General features: G+C 33.7%; 1 protein-coding gene across 2 annotated transcripts in view; it reads right to left on the reverse strand.

Moving 5' to 3' along the window:
• Positions 1-23,921, reverse strand: part of LOC145667049 (uncharacterized) — a 250,428-nt gene that overhangs the window by 14,565 nt on the left and 211,942 nt on the right. Inside the window, exons 3-5 of one of the 2 annotated variants that reach the window (XM_081734746.1) lie at positions 14,627-14,848; positions 12,937-13,132; positions 5,417-5,627 (exon numbers count right to left, since the gene is read on the reverse strand). In XM_081734746.1, coding sequence (XP_081590872.1) covers positions 5,417-5,627; positions 12,937-13,132; positions 14,627-14,848 — 629 coding nt within the window. Of the gene's footprint in view, positions 1-5,416; positions 5,628-12,936; positions 13,139-14,626; positions 14,849-23,921 lie in introns of both variants that reach the window. The other variant, XM_081734745.1, reaches the window with a different exon arrangement.

Here is a 23,921-nt window from a genome sequence, read left to right on the forward strand (position 1 = left end):
AAACTATGAATGGAGAACGTTATCGACGACAATTAATGCGTTTGAAGCAAGCTCTGGCCAGAACACGGCCAGAATGGGAGAACAGACATGATAAACTTATTGTTCAACATGATAACGCTCGCCCACATGTCGCAAAACCGGTCAAAACCTATTTAGAAAATGTCGGATGGGAAGTTTTACCCCACCCGCCGTATTCACCAGACGTTGCTCCTTCGGACTACTACTTGTTCGATTGCATGAACAACGATTTGATTGGACAGCGGTTTACTTCTTCAGAAGATATCGAAACATGGGTCTCTGACTGGATCGCTTCCAAGGATGAGGACTTCTTTCGCCACGGAATCCGTACATTGCCTGACAGATGGGCGAAAGTGGTGGCTAGCGATGGACAATATTTTTCTTAAGGTATTTATGTATTTTGTGTTTGTACTACAGCTTCAATGTGTGCGTACCAACCGCACGAATTAATTCCTAGACCAAATATTAGCCGAACCAGGGTTGACGACTACCTTTGGTGAGTCGTTGTAGTAGTTTTGACATTTGTCATTACAATCACAATGAATCATGTATAGTGCAGTCCTTACGTTGCCTAGTTGTGAATATGACAAGTGTGAACAGGACATAACATTCAGTTTACAAGTAGTGTAGCTAAACAGAGGAGTATGTAGTGACCAGTTGGTACATTGTCGCAGTTCAAGCAACGCATCAACATCAAGTTTTTTATATTAATTGGGGAAATCTGCTTCAGATACCTACTTTGATAGCCTTATAGTCTGTTTACGTGACAATGCTTTAAAGAAAATGGCAATGGTACTCGTTTCGCCACCGTAGAAGACATCAAAATCAACTCAACGGCTGAACATGCCAAAAAAGGACTTTCGTCGGTGTTTTTGGCTGTGGCAGGAACGGTGGAGGAAGCGTGTGTGTGTTCCGAAGGTGTGTACTTTGAAGACGATTAAGTAAATGTGAAATTGAGGGGGTTAGCGCAACAATGGTCTAACCGACATTTTTAAAAATGGAGAAAAATCAAGTTAAACTTAAACACATTGTGGGTTTTTGTACAATGTAACAAAAGCAAGCACAAGTGGTTCAATGTGTCATACATTGTACATACATATATTGTACAAAAAACCACATGTGTCTAAGATTCACTTGATTTTTCTCCATTTTTAAAAATGTCGGTTAGACCACTGTTGCGCTAACCCCCTCAATTATATTGTGATAATAAAGCGCTGCAATAAAATTCCGGGAATATTTTGACTGCTCCTCGTATATGGAATTTAGTTATATTGGAAATAACAAGCAGCAATGTCACGTGCACACCACGTGAAGAAGTTTGGTTTCACTGGCGTGAGATTTCTACTACTTCCGGCTTTAGTAGAGAGATTAGAGTGAATATAGAATATACTCCTGACACTTAGTTTATTGCTTCAAACAGCTTGTCGCTGCCCATTAATATTTTTTACTCTATTTCGACCAACGTTAAAATCTGAAGTAATTTATTTCTCCCACTTAGTGGAAAGATTAGAGTGCTGAGGGAATATATTCTTGAGACGCTTGATTGAGTGTAGAAAATCGCTTGTTATTATCTTTTATCGTTTTTCAAGGTGTCTACTAAAATTCCAAAATGAAATTTCGTAAATTTTTCGTGACCTTTTCTTTGCCAAATCATAAAATTTCCTAACATTTTCAAGAGCAAATTTGGGTACGAATTAGGCCGAATTTTCATGCATGCGATAGAAACGTACTTTGCTTGCGATTTGGTAGCGTCTAAAGCCAATTATAGACATTTTTGGTGGTGAATTTTGACGTTTTATAGAACAAAATTTTCCAATCTGTACTTACATTTGTATAGTTTAAAAAAAATCGTGACCCAAAACATAAATTTCGTGACTTTTTCGTGACTTTCATGACCGTTTTCTGATTTCGTGACTTTTTCATGACATTCGTGACTTTCGTGACCGATATACACCCTGTTTTTGGTCTTTGTAGATCAATATTGAAACCCTAAGTTGTAGTGGATTTTGGAATGTTGTCACTTTCGGTTTTAGTAGAGACTTAAGGAGGAAAATGAAATATACACTTGGGACGCTTAATTGATTGAAGGAATTCGCTTCTCGCTATCTATTACTGTTTTTGTTCTACAGTGATCACCGTAAAAACCTAAAAAAAATTCTCCACTTTTTGTTTGAATATCGCCTCAATAGACGAACTGGATTCTTAACTTTAGATCGCCCATATTCTGCACTAGCTTAGAAATTCCTTCAGCATAAAAATCCCCCACCTGTGCTTTGAGGCAGCCTATGACCACATCTTTCAGCTTCTTATCATCATCAAAGTACTGAGATCCTGGAAATGTGTGGAAATTCATCGGAAAGCTCCGAGATTGTGAAACGTCGATTTTCACGAATTTTTTCATCAATTTTCTGAATACGTCGATTTTCATGAATTTTTCCATCAATTTTCTGAATACGCCGATTTTCACAAAATTTTCCATCAAATTTCTGAATACGCCGATTTTCACCAATTTTTCCATTAATTTTCTGAATACGCCGATTTTCACGAATTTTTCCATCAATTTTCTGAATACGCCGATTTTCACGAATTTTTCCATCAATTTTCTGAATACGCCGATTTTCACGAATTTTTCCATTAATTTTTTGAATACGCCGATTTTCACGAATTTTTCCATCAATTTTCTGAACAAGTTCATCAGTGACCAGTGTCACTCCTGTCTTCGTCATGAATGTTTGTTCGTTCACTTTTAAATGAACGAACTCATTCATGAACAACTCTTTCGCTCATCACATTTGGTCCATACGCGGCAGAAAGTTCCCAATGAATAGCTGATGTCGCATATTGTTTTGCCGTAAGAAAACGTATAACAGCTCGCACCACGCACTTGGCGGAGTTTTCTATTACAGTACACATTTTAAGACGCTACAGAAGTGGAACTAGTGATCAGACAACCTTTACTCTACCACGGCTGGATGCAGACGGATCTACCACGCACGTCTGTGGAAAAATGGTAGCGCTACTCCACACTACTTCACGCAGTGACCAATCGGAGATTACTTTCCAAATGCTCCTCGTAATATGTTTGGTGACAGACATTTGATATGTAGTGACAAAGAAAATTCGATTTAATGTTTTTTTGCTTAAACTTAACAACAGTATACAGAAAAACAAAATGAGTGTCTTTTCAGTTTATCAGATGTCGGTCTGATAATTCATATTTGTAAGTTTTCAGTTAATATGTACACATAATATGTACTTTCTACCTAATCTATGTACATAAAATAAAACAATTTAATACCAAAATATCCAAAAGGCAGTTGTTAGAGTACAAGGTTTCAAACTTTAATTACATATGTGATTAGTGAGAAAATATAATCTACATACAATTTCTTTAAAATAAACTAGGCAAAAATAAAGTTTTAAACTTTTCAATAGAAAGTAATCATAAGTATTGATTTTATGGAATACCATTTAGGAATTAGTACATACAAATATATACACTATCTTATGGTATGAGCTTCAGTTATCTAATTTTTTACGTGAAGTATTAAAGGAAGTATGAAAGATCGCTCTATACGTATAACAGTATTAGGATTTAGAACTATTAAATTTAGGGCGATTAAAATGTACGTAGTAGTAATAATTCATTGCTAACAAGTTAATCGGTAAGCTACTTTGGATATTTTCTGGGTGAAAAAGAATGAAGTCAAAATTGTTTAGTATGCCTACATTACGGATTTTACGTGTTGGATATATTAACTCAATACTGAAACATGGCACTCGGCTAGGCCTGACAGTATTGTTCAAAGTTACAGTTATATTATATATAAGCTCTACAAAGAGTCAATGTTTTACTAAATCAGAGGTTGCACCATTGATGAAATAGCCTTATTCACTAACGTTCATATACGGTAATATAAATTTAAAAATATAGATTATTGTATGACAGGTATGATTTTTTTTAACTTATTTATTTCTTTATTTAGTGAAATATAATTGACATTGTTTTCTTTATAGGCATAACACAACTTGCTTCTGAAATACAAATTTCCAACAATGTAATGCGCTTCTGTAGAGCTCTCGCTTTTCTGATTTTAAGATTAACTTCCTTTATACTACATACATACATAGAAGATTTTACAGAGTGTCACAATATTTTGGGAACAGATTTCTCACATAAAAATAAGAAAGAAAAAAACGTTTATGTCCACAAAAGTGGATAGTTTCGGATTATAGGATGCCGAAAACGTGAAACAAGTGAAATTTAATAGTTCATAGCTCTAATAATATTGGCCCTATCGTAGTCGGGTCAAGACGTCACTGAAGAACTGGTTGTGAACTATCCAAATATCCATGTTTAAGAATGCTCCAGTATCTGCACATATATTTTCAGAGAGGTAGGTGGAGAGTGATCAAGTACTCGTGAACAGCCTATCTAAAAATGATTGTGCAAGTACCGGAGGTTCTGAAAGATGAATGTTTGGAAGATAGTCTTGATCCGACTACGATCGGTCCTATAGTAGTAGAACTATGGACCTTTAAAGTTCATTTTTTCACGCTTTTAGCACCCTCTAACTACAAAACTATGTACTTCCGATCACAAGTCCATATGAACTTTTTCTTTCTTTTTTGATGTAAGGAATATATTTCCAAAATATTTTAACACCCTATATATATATATATATATATATATATATATATATATATATATCAACTAATATACTGTAGTTAACATTCTTTCCCACCCACTTTCTCAGGAGGATTAAATTAAATAAAGTTTATAAGTAAAACTAAAATAAGGAAAGGTTGTATTGAAGTTTTTAAAAATACTGAATTGAATAGTCATTTTCCTTAATTATCCTTGTAAACTTTACATTTATCTTCCTGAGAAAGTGGTCTCCAATCTAGGAAAATTTAAGATTTTGTCATTTATATATAAAGAAGAGAGCTGTGACATAATATTAACACAAAGTCTTTCTTGATTTATCACATAATATACGAATATTTATTAATATTAGAAAAAAAGTAAGACCCCCACAAAATCACCTGGAGCAAAACAAGTAAAAATCATCTAGAAGACGAAATTACATAGTTTTCAAATTTAGTCTCAAGAATATTAGTGTACTTGTATTGCGCTTATTTCAACTAAACAAGAAAATAAATCTGTGAAATATTAGATTTTAATACAAAGTGAATGTATAGCTTATAGAAGTAATGCTAAAGGTCTATTTAGTAATTAAGAAATTAATATCTACATAAATAAAGATTTGCATTAAGGAAACCAAGAATAAAAGGTACAGATAAACCAAGGAAAATGAAATGGAAGAAGAAAATAAAGAAAAGCAACTGAAGAACTACGAAAGCGCCAGAAGAAACGACGACTCAATTCCTCACTCACCACAACAACTGAAAACAAAATTTTAGACTTAAGTTCCTCCGCATCCTTTAACTCTGGCAAATTGTCCAAAGCGTCTAAAGTGTCCACACGAGCTTGAGCATACAAATTACCGTATCGCCGCACAAGAGCAGTGGGGCGCTTTTCACCCATACCCACATTTTCAAAATGGCAGCCATTGAGCTCTAAATTCTTCTGTGCTTGAGCTGCTAGTCTGAAAGTGGAAGTATTAGCGTTAAATATTGATTAAACATAGACATATAGCTCATTATGTAAAAATACTCATACATACAATAAGACATTTCTACATTTAAAAGAAAACAAAGTATCTGTAACGTAATGCATTAGAAAATGAAATGGAAAACAAAGCATTGTTCGCGGTGAAGAATCCTTTATAAACAGTAAAGAGAATAAATTAACGCTGTTGACAACCCTGGCCATCTTTATTTTTAGAATATTGATTTATATAATTCCTATCACGACCATTATTTTATCGCATCCTCTTGTCAGAGACTCCCCTTATAATTTCTAGTTTGTAATAAGCTTGTATGAGATTTTGAATATACCTATTGCGTAGATTTCACGATATGCATCCATTTCTATAATAGTAGAATCCATTTCTTGTATATAATGAATACAGTAACTTCCCTAAAAGTGAATGAATTAAAACCAAGTTTGCATTCATATTACAAATATCGAATCCGATTCGTCATACTGTTTGAAAATTTTACAACTTCATAACTCCTTTAAATTTTGAATCATATTATAAAAAAATAAAGTGGTTTCCAATTTTGGTTTAAAAAATCTTGGATAGTTCAAAAAAAAAAAAAAATATTGAGTATTTTAAATGACTTGATAATGTGCGTCACGAAGATTGAACCGGACATTGCCCCACTAGTGAAATCACACCATCTCATTAGTTTTCAATTTTAATTGTATTTCAATATGCAGGTTTTGTTGTATTTGTATTTTTCTGGTATTTCAATATGCAGTTCTCATTAGTTTCATATAGTACCTCGTTCATTTAAATTGATTTTTAAACAACTCATCACCTTTTCAAAATGTTTATAAACTTTTTTTTTTTGTTTTTGTTTTTAACAGTATGTATAAAAATAAAAATATACCTATCAGGACAAAATTCAAAATAATATTTAAAAATATTTTCCGGTATTAGATTCTATTTATATTTATCTCTTCCGCTTATCTTCACATCCCGAATGAACCCTCTCGCGACCTCATAAGGGGCGCGACTCCAGGTTGAGAAATTCCGATATTTGGAATTGTTTTTACATTTTCTATCAATAAAGTTGAATTATAACGATAAAATTTTGCTGATTACTTTTTCAAGTCTAGTTAAATGTTCTTTTCTTTTTCAAAATGAATTTGTGTTGCACATAAATTTAATCTTACTTTAAATATGCTCGATTACTAAAGTATTAAGATTGTGTTCAACAAACTTTAATTTTCACGAAGTAAGAAGCATTTAAAACAATTTAAAGGAGAAACCAGTAAAGTCTAATCAATAAAATTTCAGTTTACTCCAAAGAAAACAGAAAAATAGTTCCCATATGAATCAATGAGCTAAAACACAAAGATGGCGCAGACTCTTCAGCACCGTTAAGACCACTGCATGAGTTGGTTTATACACAGTTCTTCAAAACTGATAAAATATATTCCATATTAAAGTTGGGGGGAAAATATATTCACTTGTTCATTGCAACACACATCATTATTGTGGTGAATTGTAAAAATTTAGATGCAAATTTATTTTCATTTTTGTGATTTTTAACTATGGAGTACATTTTCTTCTAGTAAATATAGCTTATGTTATTGGTTATAAGATTTTGCACTAACGTACTAAATTGTAACAAATACACTAATTTCGGTATGACATATTTCAATAAACGCCATCAATTTTATTGAATATTTCGTAATTTTTAGTGGTTTTACTGGTTGTTTACAAAGACTTCTTCGTGGAAAGCTAAATACTATAATAATTTTAAATAAAAATTTTATAATTATGTTTCTTGAAATATTAAATATTAATTCGGTATATTATTAATTTTATATGCAATTTTACCTATACAAATTGCTCAGAAATGTCTTACGATATCTCACGAAGCGTTTTAGAGAAAAGATATAACAACTTACCTGGTGTTCAATTTTTGAAAGAACCTTATAATTATGCTGATGATGATATAATCACTTTTATCTTATATATTAAGGTAAAAAGAATGCGCGAAAGCAACCAGGAAAAAAAAAACAGGATTGTACACCGTGTATCAAAAAGAATGACCTACTTTTGGACGGCAATAATTATGGAACATGAGACATGCCGGCAAAGAAATGAGTGTTGTTTGAATGGGCGTGATCTAGAGTTTCAGGAAATCACCGTTAGATGTCAGTCAATGAGTTTTCTCAGTTTGCAGTCAATCAGAAGCAGCATCGCTCAACAGAAGGCGTTTTCTATGCTGTAGTTTGCAAAGACTGAGTTAGTGATTTCGGTCCAGCGGGCTTTTCGTCGGCGTTTTGGATTGAAACCGATATAACCGATATAGGAACGCCAGAACCCTCATGATATTACTGAGCACTAAAGAACTCACCTAAAGTTAACGTTTTTTGTGCCCTCGTTGAATTTAGCTATCGTCTAGATGTTGTTCTGCTGCAGCTGGTGGACATATAGAGTATTTTTAATAGCATAGCTAAAGCTTGAAGATTTTGCATTTTGTAATTTATCCCATGTATGTAGTATGTTTTTATCAATACATATGGACTTTTAAAATAAGATCATTCTTTTTGAAACACCCTGTATATTAATGAAGAAGTTTAATTTGAACACTTACGATCGTGTCACTTGAAATCAACAAATGAAATGTATTTACAAAAATTTAAGCACTTATGTTATCCGAGCTTCCTCAATAATTTTACTGCTTCTCGTATTTGTCACAATTATAAATAAACTCTTTTTTTAGCTTTCTTAACTTCCTCCATTTTCCGAACCTTGCCCTTCACAGTGGCGTATTTACAGAGGGGGCTTCGTTGCTTAAGTACCCCCTCGCAGAATTTTTACATTTCCAGGAATCAACTTAGCAAAGCCCCCAGAAACAAAATCGTAAATACGCCACTGGCTGTTTATATAACGTTTTTAAAAAGTAAGATGTTATTACCTTTATTTTCATTCATTTTCATCTATCTTGATATAAATATCATGTTTCTATTTGCTGCACTTTCTTATTGCAACCTGGCTACTATGAATTTGTGAAGCAAGAAGAGATTTTATAAAAAGAAATAAAATTTACTCACAATAAGATTACACAAAGTCAATGGTTAAAGTTAACAATAATAAAGGAAAAACCTCCATACGAGTTAAGGTTACTTTCATTAATGCGTACACATTAATGAAACAGAATTTTTTGATCCTGGTAAGAAAAAGAAGAAAAATCTAGATCGTTATTTATTCTAAACTTGTGAAAGCAATCTAAGGTGAAAAGTGACCTCCAAAAACCTCGAAAACTGAAAAGAAGAAAAATTATTTCATTGAATAAATATATGAAATTGTTAATATTGATATTAAAGGTAAATGAATGCTCCTAACATACGTATACAAATGTCACTGACTAGTAAAAAGAGCTTAAGTTTATTTTGATTCATATTGGAGAACACTATTTTCATTTTTTAAGTGAAGTAAAATATATCTGATAACTTATAAAGAGTGAGAAAAAGTGATCTGACTGGACTGGGACTCGAACCTGAGATCACATATGAAATCACAACCGTCAAAAGGTGTTCTCAACTGGATTGTCCAAGCACAGCAGCTTAGGCTGTGGTACAAGCCATGTGGTCTAAAGGAGAGCGCCGACTGCAGGAGTGAGAGAGTGTTTGGCTGTTCTGGAAAGTGGACTGGGTGGCGTAGTGGTTAACGCATCGCCACGGTATGCCGGAGGTCCCGGGTTCGAGTCTCGGTCCAGACAGATCACTTTCTCATTCTTTGTAAGTTATTGAATTCACACCTATAGAGAATTTAGTGTGTAAAAAAAGTTTAAATCCGTTGTTTCCTCTTTTCATTAATATATAAAATACATCTGATTTACTTATAAATCATATGAGGTGCATATAATTTTATACGTAAAATATATATTCATCAAGGTATTTGTACTTTCTTTAAGTTCGAATCACCTCAAAACTTTTAACATTATTAAAGCTAACGTTATAAATATTGTAGCTGGTATTATTCTCTCTCTCTCTCTCTCTCTCTCTATATATATATATATATATATATATATATATATATATATATATATATATATATATATACCAATAGTGCCAAACATTCAAACTAAAAGTGTAAAAATAAAAAAAGAATCATAATAATCTCAGTGACAATTCATATATAGACTCCAATTATCAATACTAAGACTTAATATGTAAAATGTTTAGCTTCCATCATTGTTCCAAAGACAATCATGGACATGTGTAACTTAACAATGATCCGAATTAGCTAAAAGTACACCTTCACACATTCCAGACGGGAATTACTTACTAGAAACTTTAATAAAATATTCGTATTTACTTATTCACGAAATTATTCACATGTCGTACATAGAACCTCTGTAAGTTGACCACTACCTAAGAGACTGTATAACAAACTTACCAGCGTAGAGAGCGGTTGTTCTGATACGTATCTTTTGCATGTTGAAAAGAGAGAGACAGTAGTGGATCTAACCCAGGGCCGGGGGCTATATCCCCTAGTCTTTTGAGTGACAAAAATAATTGAAGCTATTGTTTCTATATTTTTGAAAGTTTATAGTAAACTCATGATATACCTATCATAGTCTGGGTTCTGGTTGACCCCCGCCCCAGTTTTTACCTTCTAGATCCGACTCTGGGAGGGGGAGAAAGTAGAAAGTAAACACAAATATGCACAAGAACAAATTCTGAAGAAAAGACATAATATAGCAGAAGAAATGTGTATTAGAAGAAGAAGCAGAGTAGTAGTGGAAATATCATCAAGGTTTAGATTTGCAAGATGTTGGAAATATTGATAACTTGACATGAAAACAAATCAGAGAGCAGACAGATAAAAAAAAACTGTTGGAAGAAACGAGGACAATCCGAATGTTGATAATGTAAAACTAAGTCAAAAAGGGGATATCTTGAATGGTAGTTCTAAAGTGGAGACCTTCGGAAACAGAGTTCCGCGGAGAAGAGAAAGAAGAAAGACAGATAAAAAGAATTAAAAGAGGGGGAGGGATATTGTAGGGTTGGCAAATATGGGCAAGACGTAACTCTATTATTTTAAAATTAAAAATATGGGAGTTTTAATTTGAATATAAAGAACTGAATACCTGTTTAAATTTTGAATTATGTATCGGCTTTGAATTACTGTTAATTATTGCAAGAGAAGATATATCAATTTAGAAGTTTGAAATTAGGAAACTCTGTTGTAGCATGTTTGTAGAATCAGTATGGCCATTGCAAGAAGGCGAATAATTATACTTTATGCCAAAAGAATGAATTGTTTCAGTTTCACATGAATCAGTTACCAATGTTTAGTACATTATGAGCAATTTTAGTTTACGAAGATGGTGTGCTGTGTATGACTCTATTTGAAGTGCATCTAATTTCTATTACAGGTGTACAATTTCTATTAGTATTTACAAGTAATTTCAAAAATAAGTTATCACGGAGCTTGACTTTTTTTTTTTTTTTTTTGCCAAGAGTCATGAATATTTCAATAAACGTTTTCCTGTAATATGACAGACAACAATGGTCGCCTATGACAGACAACAATGGTCGCCAAAATTTGTAATTAAATATTTAGCTTTTTTTGAAGAAATAAGTGAATAAAGAAAAATACTACTTCTGTAAGTATTATGATGTGTAGGGAAAGACTTTTTCCTTGTTTCATTATAAGTATGTTTCATGCAGGTTGCTTGAGCCTGGTTGTTAAGGAACAAAATTTGAAAATAACTTTGCATTTCGCTTACAATCAACTTGGTTTCTAAAGAGTTTCCTATGAAAAGGGTTTCAGAAAAAGGGGTCGAAAAGTTACCAATAAAATTTTAAGTTAACTTACAAAGAAGAAAAGAGGGAAAATGGTTGATCTCTTTTACTGGTAATTTTAAAGTACCCAGATCTTTTTCATATTAAAACGCGTTGCGGGCTAGTCCACTTACTTGTGTTCTCATTTCTTTCATTGCTTATCCGTTTTTTCCCCTTTTTCCCTTCAGTTATGCCTTGGTACAGAGTGAGCTCAACTGTTCAAATAATAGGGACAAAAATAATAATATTACGTGTCACATTCCAAGTGGTCAAGGTACAATTTACAGAGGCGGTCAATTTAGAGGAGTTGGTATATTATTGTGTGTATGTTGTGCATGTGGTCAACGTATAGAGGCAGTGAACTAGATCAAAGAGGTATAATTTCTTGCACTATGAAAGCTGAAAATGTAATAATTACCAGAACTTTGTTACTAGTGTCCATATGCACTGTTTTGTATTGATAAATAAACGTTGTCGGAAATAAATTGTTTTCTTAATTGTATCGTATTATACCGGTATAAATATATATTTTTTTAGTTTTATATTTCATGGTTTTACCCTTCAGGCTAAGAAAGATAATGACAAATGAATAATCATAATGAAATTATTGATTGAAGTCCCTTTGACCTGAGTGAGATTTCAACCAGCGAGTCAACAACCACATGTCTACTTTTTAAGGCCCATATTTAGGTATTTTATGCCCCTGGGTTCTCCAAATTTTGCCTCTCTCCCATAAGGCCCAGGAAAATATTGCGCCCCTTCTCCCCTTATTTGTTTGTATCAGTATAGGCCTAAACAATATGGCCACGTCCACTTGTTTTGAGCCACTAGTAACGGAGGTGAGTGTAGAGAACCAAATGCACGGATTATGCTGCAACCAATAATCAGTAGCGTCAGTCCCTAGCACCAGAAGCATCGCAACAACAAAACTCGATTGAGTTGTGGTACCAATATTGTTTTCAGTGTAGATCTCTCTTAATTTCTCACTCGTAGACAGTCTATTTTTCACATTCCACAGTTTAATCTCGATTTTTAAATATGGCGCCCCTAGAAATTTTCCGCCCTAGGCCCTAGTCCATGGGGCTCGTGCATAAATACAGGCCTGCTTAGTCTGATTGACCATGTCAGTCGGCATGTTTTGTTAATTAGCCTTATATACCCAAAGAGAGAAAAAGTTATGCTAGGTTGCTAGTACAAAGGGCTATTTTTATTATTCTTCAATCCAAAACAGTGATAATTATTGTATTTCCAACATTCACAGTAAAATATAAATAAATGGAAAAGTCAGAACTGTAGTTTGCTATAAAATCTAAACTGACATATATATTTAAGGTGTAATAAAAATCTCAGTAGAGTAACGACATTTTATGTAGTCAAATATTACCATAGATTGGATCTTGAAGAAAATAATTCTACGTTGATTTCAGTGTCCCCAGATCTGTACGTAACTTTAGATAAACTCTTAGATATTTTATACTTACCTTTCTTTAAGCCTCTTCTCAGTTTCTTGTAAATTGACAACAGAATTCTTGGCACGAGACAACTCGGCTCGGAGATTCTCAATCTCCGCTCGCAGTATGCTCACCTCCTGGTCATTGCTAGGAGGCAATGTTTGGAGAGAAGCACGAGGCCTGCAGCTCTGACAACATGGCATTGTGCCGGACGAAGATGATGAACCTGAAACTAAAATCATGTTAGTTTTAAATAAACATGAACAATAACAAAAAACAACAAATGTACGTAATCAAATACAGTTGAGTTCATTCCTGTAGTCGCTGCCTTAACTTAGATTTTGGGGGAAATGTTATTCTGGCAACATAGAAATTTCTATGGATGGCAACACTGAAAATTCTTCAGGTTCATATTTTCTGTTGTAGAATAACATTATCTATGATTGTGGTAAGTTGCATTTTATTATCTCCTTTCACTTATGAAAACCAAGCAAAAGAAAAATGGTAAATTTTGTATATTATTTTTAGTAAGTCAGGCTCTTAACTATGAACTTCTTCGAATAAGTGAACAAGTAACTACGAACTTCTTCAAATAGGTAGACATGCAACTATGAACATCTTCAAATAAGTAGATAAGTAACTATAAACTTTTTTCAAATCAGTGAACACATAAATATGAACTACTTAAAATAAGTAGACATATCAGGATAAACTTCTTTGAATCAATAAACATGTCATTATGAAATTCTTCAAATAAGTAGATACGTAACAATGATCTATAAATAAACATTTAACTACCAACTTCTTCGAATAAGTGAACATGTAACTATGACCTTCAAATAAGAGGACATGCAACTATTGACTTCTTCAAGATAAATTTCATAGTTTTAATAGTCAATATAACTAACTATTCATTTTATTTTATAGTCAATATAACTAACTAACCAACTCTATGGCTTATGGAACCCGGAGGTACGATGCCGCGTTCACAAAAGCTCTCCATTGACTTCTGTCCTTAACGAACTGGATCCAGATTCTACTTTGTATTCATATTTCTGCGAGATTCGTCTTAATATTGTTATCTCATCTCCACCAAAGCCTTCCTAATAGTTTTATCCCGATTGGATTTCCAGTTAAGACTTTGAAAGCATTCCTACTTTCTTCCATTGTAACTACATGATCTGCTTACCTGAGCCTCCTAGGTTAGATGACCCTAACAATGTTTGGTAAACGGTATGAATTATGTAGTTTCTCGTTATGAAGTTTTCGCCATTCCTTATTCCCGTTTCTCTTAGATCCGAATATTCATTTGTCTCAGGATCTTGTTCTCAAATAATTTTAGTCTACGATCTTCCCTCAAAGTAAGCGACCATGTTTTGCAACCACACAGCACAACAGGCATGATTATCGTTTTATATATTTTAAGCTTCAAATTCCTCGATAGAATTCGCGACAACCAACAATTTTGAACTGAATAATAACAAGAATTCCTTGTTTTTAGTGGACAAAACTAAAAAATTTCAAATAAGTCGACGTCACCACAAACCTATTCAAATAAGCGAAGATATAAGGTTTTTGAACTTAGTAAACATATAAGTAGACAATTATCCAAATAAGTGAACATGTAACTGAAAAACTTTTTCAAATAACTGGGCATGTAACTAGGAACATTTGCGTATGAATGGATTGTAAGTATGACATAAAAATGTGTTGGGCTCACCTCCAGAGTTAAGTTTCTGCAATTCCTTTTTGTGCTTCAGCTGCCTGGGACGCATAGGGATGTGGGATGGTGTGGGTGTCGGAGTACTGATGGGTGAATCCCCTTTCTCTTCAGTGCTAGGAGAGTCACTTCCCGAAGCAGAGCCTGAATTCAGTCCAGAGCTTACACCAGATGAACTGTGTAGAACGGAAGTCCTCACACTGGATTTGCTTCCTGATCGTACTGCAAGACAAAGAAACAAAATGTCTTTATGAGAAACTTTAGAAAAAGACATTTAAAATGCTGTATTTTTAAGGTTAAAATTAGTCTTCGACATGAAAAGTGATACGAACTCTGCCTATATTATCAATAGAACAGAATTCTTTAAGACACTTAAATAAAAACTTAAAATAGGCATTGAAAGAAGTTAATTGTTATTCAAATAACCAAGTAAGAGAAATAATATTGATACAAATATTTATTTTCTATTGATCTTAATAATAATAATAATAATAATAATAATAATAATAATAATAATAATAATAATAATAATAATAATAATAATAATAATAATAGTCTTTACATAATTCAGTTTATATGCTAGTTTTCGTTTTCAAGATATACTTTGTGGGTTTAACTTCGTAAGAAGTAGAGAAATTCAGAACCAAGCATCTTTCCAATGTCTTTAAATCAGAATTTTAGGAGTACCATTTTAATAGTTATATGCTTATAATAACACTATTACATCACATTACTCTTTTTATATTATAGAAATTTTTAAAAGTGTAATTCAATCTGTATCAAGTACCATTTATTGAGGAATACTACTAGACATTTACAGCTGAATGTTTACAACAACGGTAGTATATTGGTAAGATATCCATTATCAAGCAAAGGGGATAAAATTCGTTTCCCGGGAGGGATGGTATTACTTACTCTCCTATCCTATTCTCATCGATAGTGGCTATTATTGGTAACGAAACGAGACGAGATTAGACATTTCTAGTCTCGTGAGCAACACTAGTTCACCAGTCTTAGATCTCAAATACTACTTTAGTGTTAACATGATTCATAGTAAAAGTAAACTATAAATTGATATAGTGATTGTACGAACACAATGAAACACATTTGCCAACGTTTAACGATACCACGTCATTACACAATATCCTACAATAATAAATGTAGATTAAATGTTGGTATATCACATCTTTTGTGGACATCTCGTGATACGAAAGGATTCTGATAACTTTTAGATTAAATTGAGAAAAGAACTGGAGCATAAATTTTGTACAAAATTTACAAAAGGAGAGAATTCTTGTAGAATCAAAACGAGACGAGACTTTGACAAAAATTACGAGGCTAGACGAGAAAACTTTATTTCTCGTCTCAATACTAATTACGGGATAGGGTACAGCCTCTGTCAGCAAATGGACCGTGATGGTGATCGTATCAGTTCTTGTCTGTGACAAGGTCATGCAAGTGTTAAGTCTTTCTCACCTCTTGTAGACTACGCCGGCCTGTTCTTGTTCGAAGGGGGCTGTGAAAGACAAATTTAATATGTAAGTAATGACGTCATAATTACCAAAATCTCGCATTGTGGTAGTCCTAATGTTAATACTCAAAATTATCCCTTCACTCTAGCTCTCTAATTCCCAGTTGTAAGTATACTCTTTGAAAGATAAATGGACTTGGGCATGCCTCCGGGCAGAATACAAGAACAAGAAAAGACAATGTGCATGCAGTTTTCCAAGTACGCGTAAGGTACTAATTAGAGTTCTTGTTAATCAATATAGGGAAGTCCCGAGTTCGAATCTGGTTGCCAACTATCCTGTCTGAGATTTTTCTTTTTTTTAGTTCCACCAAACGAATGTCGTGCTGGTAGCGTAAAAATAGTCACTGACCAACTTCCCTTCATATTTTTGTTATTATTGTTGATTGCTAGTGATTTCAGAGATAATTGGACCTGTAGTGTGTATTTGGAAGTAAATTAAATAGAACATATACACAGGGTGTCCCAAAAGTACAGTCTCATGGGGAATAGTGGAGAATTTAGAATACAGATAGTTGAATAAGTAAAATCAGTTTGAATATTTCGTGCCGTAATACTTTTCACGCCTGAAACAATGGCTATAACGGTCATAGGGTCCCAATTCCACTAATTACCTTAGGCCACATATCCATAATTAGGCGTGTCCGACCAAAGTTACTGATAACTTTTTCTTGTGTTGACGTCTTGAACACGTATGGGAAATTTGTCGGGTTTTTCACAGATCTGTATATACAGGGTGGCCCAAAAGTAGGGATACACCCCTACATTAATCAAGTATAACATTCTAGTTTATGGGTTTATTTGCTTCGGCTTTTCAGAGTTTAAGATGTAAGTAAAAACACATTAAGAACAAATAATAAAGAAACTAAATCTACCTGTGTTACGGTGAAGGGTTCGATCCGTGTACCTTTTCAATTGAGACTTTGGTCCCAGTGAAGGGCTCAGTCGTTCTATTGTGGTTCCGGGGTTCTAGCAGCATTGCGCTGCGGAGTGCACACCATCCTAAACCGGCCTCCGTGAAGAACTCCCTACTCCCTGCCCGCCAATAATACAGCTTTGCACTATTTTATTCACGGGTACGGAAAGTTCGTCCCCACGACGATCGTTTGAGGAAGGTGCGATACACCTCACCGTTACGGTCCAGATTCGGACGGGAACCACCTGGGCGAAGATCTAATGTGCATTGCGAAAATAGACGAGAGCATCACCTACTTTCAAGAACTGTACACAGGTTATCCAACAATCACTTTCTTATTACGTCATGCAATCTGTAAAAGAAAAACTGACAAATTTATATCTTATTGTGCCATTTATTTAAAATGAATAAACGTACCTGAGATAAACAAACTTTCCCTTATATTATTCGCCCCGTTTACGTAATGAGTTTGTAAGTGCACTTTATTACTCACTTCGTTATATTGTCCGCCATGGCTTGGTGAAAGACGTGATCACATTTTAGGTTGGAACACTATATATCCGTCGAATCCACTGACCAAGATCGTTCTTTCTTCCAATATTGAGAATTTAGTAGACGGTTATTGCAAGTGAACACAATGATGACATTATGTCGTGGTTTTGATCAGGAGTTGACCAGTTTTGGGATATTTTTGTGTTGGTCGTTTACTACATGTCCGTTGCGTTTTTGTACCACCTTCCAAGTCCTTTGTGCTCTCTTTTTAGTCTCCAACACGCCCCCTCGTTGTTATAAAATACCACTTGGGGCTAATTTTTTTTTTAGATAATGAGTAGCATAAGAATTGCCAAAATGTTCAAGTTAATAATACTGTTTTCGTTAATAATTTCTACATATTTGAAGACAGTGATAGATATCTAGATTACAAGGTAACTAATATTCCACTTAAAAAAAAACGTTTGAGGACGAGATATTGTAGTGATCAGCAAAATAGCTGAGTCACTCATATTCACACACACCAACACAACACGACGAAAAACTAGTTGTCCTCTCATAACTTTCTTCTTCCTCTTCTTCTATCCTGTCTTTTAACACCACTAGGCGGCAGCACAATCAACAAGAAGCATACACTGCACAAAGTGTACGAATTCAGACGAACGTCACATCACGCTCTAACGCAGAATTTGCGTTTATACGAAAAATATTATAAGCAGAATTTTGGTACAGTTACATTGGCGGTCGAAAGGAATGTACGTGCGCCATTGGATAATGGTAAACGTTCAAGAACCCTGACTGTAATTCCACTTCAACACTCACCACTGTTCCAAAGTGAAGACGAGCATTAGTTCACAATGAAGTTTATAAGAACTTTCGTCGAGTTACACTTCATCAGATGAAAAAGTTTCATTAAGTTTCATTTAACGTAGAAAAACGACAAACGCGTGGGGCATTTATACTCTTACATAATAGTTTCATGGGGCTTTAATATGTAAAGTCTTTAAAATTCTTTTTTTTTTTTTTTTTTTTTTTTACATTCGGCACTGCTACTAAATTAAACATTTATAAGTGCATGACACAATTAACATTCAAATAATTCTCATGATATACCTTTAATATGCAAATTATTATATTGCTATATGCGCTCTTACCATTAAAAATTAACACAAACATTATATGAAATCATGGCATTATTTAGAAGTAAAATATTCACATTACTTACTTTACGATATTATACGAAAACTATAGAACACGAACAAATAATTATCATGGACAACTCAACTTTTCAACAAACAGATAAAACAAATATTATTTGAATAATATACTTCAATATTTCACGAAAGTAAATGAACAAACTTATTCTACACACATGATATTTAAATTGCATAAATGACAAAACATACTTGCGTTTCTCAAGCCATTCTGACAAAAAGTTACGAAAACAAAATTGTTATTCACAAATACAAAGATTACACATCATTTAAACAAATAACTACATGAAACAAATTTATTACCACTCTATTGTACTGTAACAATAAGAGTGAGGCCAGATAGAAGTAAGTCTGCCACACTTTTACGCTAATAAGCGCCTATCCACTTAAGTTTTTAAGTCTCCCTTCCCCATTATACATTTATATTATTATCCCACCCCTTTGGAATGGCAACAAGACCTTCTAGTGAGGTAGGAATATAAAACAACATAGAAAAATGTACCCAAAGGTTAAAAATAAATGAAAGGGGGGGGGGAGGTTGCCATTCATAATTCATTTCTCGTGTCACAGTGTTCCACTGACACATAAAAACTTATTTTTACTCTGACTACATCAGAGCATATCATCGTTTATATTCTTACTAACACATTAATGCTATACAATTCACCTCGTACATAAGGTGTTTTAAAATTCTACAGTTAGCCTTGACGACTTATCACAAAGCATCAACAAGACAATACATTATTCATGTAAATGAGTTTTTTTTTTTTTTTTTTTTTTTTTTACATGTCACGTCTGTTTAGCTTAGGATTCAGCAAATGATTTAAAGCTAACACAAGAGTACGATATCGACAATCTAGCTTGTCGTTTAAATATTGCAAATATGCATCACATTTCAATAGTTCTTTCAACAACAACTGAACATTAAACTTATTACTTTCGCTCTCGTTGAAAACAGACAAACTAACTTTCGTTATATTCAAAGAATTTACATTTACTAAAGTTTCTGGCTCACAAGAATCGGTTTTTTCACTATTTTCTCTTAAAGAATCAAATTCTTTTTCATGAATATGTTTCTTAGCTAATTCTAACCAGATGTTCCTAGTTTTTTGAGTGGGTCTCCACACTCTCATACGATCAATAGAATGTACACCACAAGATTCTCCAGTTAAAGGATCTACAAGCTCAAAAACTTTGTCTGAAATTTTATTTTTACAAAACAGTGGACCTTTGTAAAGCATGAAAAACTTGCGGATTTTTTTGTCTACTGCCGAACTCAAATGCGATTGCAACAAAAATACCAAATCGTTTTCTTTTATTTTGTATTTTCTTTCTTGGGACGCATTATATTTCTCGTTTCTTTTTCTAACTTTTTCACTTCTACGGTAGTCAGCCATTATGAGTTTATTTTCCCAATTTACAGGTTCACTTTCATCATAGCTTTCGTTTGTTACAATGCCAAAATGCTTCAACACAGAATAATTTGCTTTTACATTCAAATGAAGACTAGCAGGGCTGACACCTAAACTACTACACACAGAATAATTTAACAAAATGACAATCTGAGGTATGTATCTTTCCCAAGAAGTATGTTCTTCGTTACACAACAATTTGAACAATCTGTTCGTCTCTCTATGGACACGTTCTACAATTGAGCTCTTTGGATGGTAAGGAGTTACATAGTGAATTTTAATACCATATTCTTCCATTTTAGATTTAAATTTTGCTGATACAAAACATCCACCATTGTCTACTAGTATGGATTTCGGAATTCCCATTGTTACAAAATAGTAATATTCTAAACATCTCAAAACACATTTAGTCGTTGCATTTCTGATTGGGAACATTGTGTAATATCTACTAAATACATCTAAAATTGACAATGCAAATTTATTTCCAGTATGAGAAGGTGGATAAGGTCCTAACAAATCGATCGAGACCATGTCTCTTACATTCTTTACAGCCACAGTTTGTAAAGGTCTAGCTGGTGGCGAAGTTTCAACTTTCGTACGTTTACAAACAACACAGTCACGCAAATAATTGCTGATATCTCTACGCATGGACTTCCAATAACAACAATCACTTACAAAGCCTAAAACCTTTTCAAAACCAAAATGACCTTGTTCATGATAATTTTGAATTACATCGTTTACAAGTGAAGGAGGAATACAAATTTTCCATTGATTAGGAAAATGGTAACTACGATTCAACAAAATTCCATTTTCGATTTTGTAAAATTCACCAATATTTCGATTCTTAACCTTAACATAAGGATCGTTGGGATTCTCTAAGTACTTCATGATATTTTCATACTCCGGATGTTCTCTTTGCTTGCTAATTAAATCTTGAACAGTTAAATTTTTAAAACAAGATGGCAACACTTCGTACTTATTAACTTCATACTTTTCAACCTCAGGAAACAGAATGATACGTGACAATGCATCGCTAGCTTGATTATCTTGACCTTTAATATATACAATTTGTACATCAAATCCCTGAATTTGTAAACTCCAACGAGCAAGTCTAGAATTCCACTGTCTCATTTTGTGCAAGTATACCAATGAGTTATGATCCGTGTAAATTTTTACATGCCTTCCATACAACAATTGAGACCAACGTTTGAGCGCGACTACTATTGAAAGGCACTCACGTTCAGTCACAGTATAATTCTTCTCAGCAGGTTTTAACGTTCTACTATAAAATCCTAAAATATGTTTCTTACCATCTACTTCTTGAAAAAGAATGTTTCCTAAAGCAACTGAACTACAGTCGGTAATTAAACAAAAATCATGATCTAACAAAGGATGTGCAAGCATTACCTCTTGAACCAAATCACTTTTCAATTGGTTAAAACTATCATCATAAGATTGATCCCAGATCCATTTTTTATTTTTCTTTAACAAACCAAATAAAGGTTCAGATTTTTGAGCGAAATTTTCAACAAATTTGGCGCACCACTGAAACAAACCTAAAACTCTTTGCAATTCTTTTAAATTTCTAGGCCTTGGTAGGTCTTTAATACACTGTACATAAGAAGGATTTTTTGTTATGCCTTGCGGACTGATGTCAAACCCTAAAAAACTAAATTTCGTGTTACAAAAAGTACACTTTTGTAGATTTAACGTCATGCCAGCCTCGTAAACTTTCTGAAATATTTGATCCAAAAACTGTAACTGTTCTTCAAAAGTCATAGAAATTACAGAGACGTCGTCGATGTACGAGACTACTTTTTCATATAAACCTGCCCCAAGGACAGTTTGCAAACACAACATAAAAGCAGCTCCTCCGTTTATGTAACCAAACGGAACTCGAGTATACTGATACATTTTTCCATTCCAACAAAATGCTGTGTATTGTTTACTTTCTTTACTTAAACATACTTGTAAATAACTTCCCACAAAATCTAAACAAGACACGAATTGGATTCCTTGAAATTTGATAAGAAGGTCATCGATCTTATTGACTTTTAACTGCTTTAATTTTACAAATTTGTTCAATTGAGTTAAATCTACGACAGTACGAAGTTTACTAGTGTTTTTCTTAGCTACACACAACAAAGGATGACAATGCACAGAAACACATTCTTCCACTACGTTACATTCTAGCCATTCAGCTATTTGTTGTTCAATATTTTCTTTGTACTTAAAAGGTAATGGGTACTGACGTTTTACAATTGGTTGGTCTGTTTCAACTTCGATGGTGTATTCAAACTTATTACATTTACCTGGCAAGTCGCTAAAAACCAATCTATGTTTCACCAATAAATCATATAGTTGCTGTTTTTGAACATTAGACAAATTTTCAATTTCAAGAACTTTTGTTCTAATTTCAGTAACAGAAGGAAAGTGACTTTGGGTATTACGAGTAATTTTACTTGTATTACAAACATCCAGATTTATTTTTACATAGTTATGAGACATTTGAATTTCCTCATCCAATTTATGTATTTGTTCCCCATAAAAATGATACAAAAAATTTACTTCAGCAGCTTCGTTCAAACGTGCTTGTTTTATTTGCTCTATGTTTAAATCATTGTTGGTAGTGTACCTATCTACATGTTCAAATGCTTTACTATTTTCTAACAAACTATCCGTCCATTCCTGCGTCAGCTGTTTCTTATGAATTTCTAAACTCTGAATTATCGGACACTCTAGCACAGGTTCGACTACATCTTCGTTTTCGCTTTCAATAGTGGAATTAGCGTCAACACAATTCGCATTATTTAAATGAAAACCAACCTTATTAACACTCTCTCTAGTAAGTATTTTTACTTTACCTTTACTTTCATTACTCAGAAGGGGGTCACTACCAAATCCGTGTTCATACTCTTTCATTGGTACCTTACAAGTGTTAGGGTCATAACCTACAGTAACGGATTTCTCGCCAAAGTCTAATTTCGCATTAACTAGCGATAGGAAATCTCTGCCTAGCAGACAATTACAATTAAGGTCATTGACAACAATAAATCTAACATCACAAGTTACAGGACCAACTTCTACACAGAGGGTAACCTCGCCCTTAACTGATTTTGTTCTTTTACCACTATAATCTACTAGAACAATTTGAGGAGCGGGTTGCAATACAGCATTTGACACTATATTAGATATTTTTTTCCACGCATTATAACTTAACAAGCTAGCCGAAGCACCTGAATCGCACAGAGCGTACATGTTCTCATTCATGATTTTGACAAGAATTTCAGCAGTGGCACATGAATTTACATTAGTTTTACAAAAATCTTTAGTTTCTTCTTCATCAGACGAGAAAACATCATCCCACTGTACTGCATTTATCAGATTTTTATCAAGCTTTACAAAAACAGTCTGACTACTTGGAAGGAGTGCATTATTTAACTCATTACTACACGTTTGAATCAATTCCCTGCTATGAGCACTCTTCAGGCAGGGTGCTTCTAGTTTGGGGGAGGAAATCTATTTTGAAACCCAAAATTACCTGCAGTGACGTTCGTAAAATTCGGTCTTGGTGGCCTAAAGCCAGTAGGATTACCAAAATTCGAAGAATTTACAAAATTTCCATTACTGTAACCGGTCTGAGGTGAATTTCTTGTTTGGGAATTACCATTCACTGACCTATTAGTCATATCACTAGTGGCTTCATTTTGATTTACATTAGCACTGCTATTAC

Source organism: Thermobia domestica, chromosome 12 (genome assembly GCF_964235325.1).
Source record: "Thermobia domestica chromosome 12, izTheDome1.hap1.1, whole genome shotgun sequence".
In the NCBI taxonomy this organism is placed as follows: Eukaryota; Metazoa; Arthropoda; class Insecta; order Zygentoma; family Lepismatidae; genus Thermobia; species Thermobia domestica.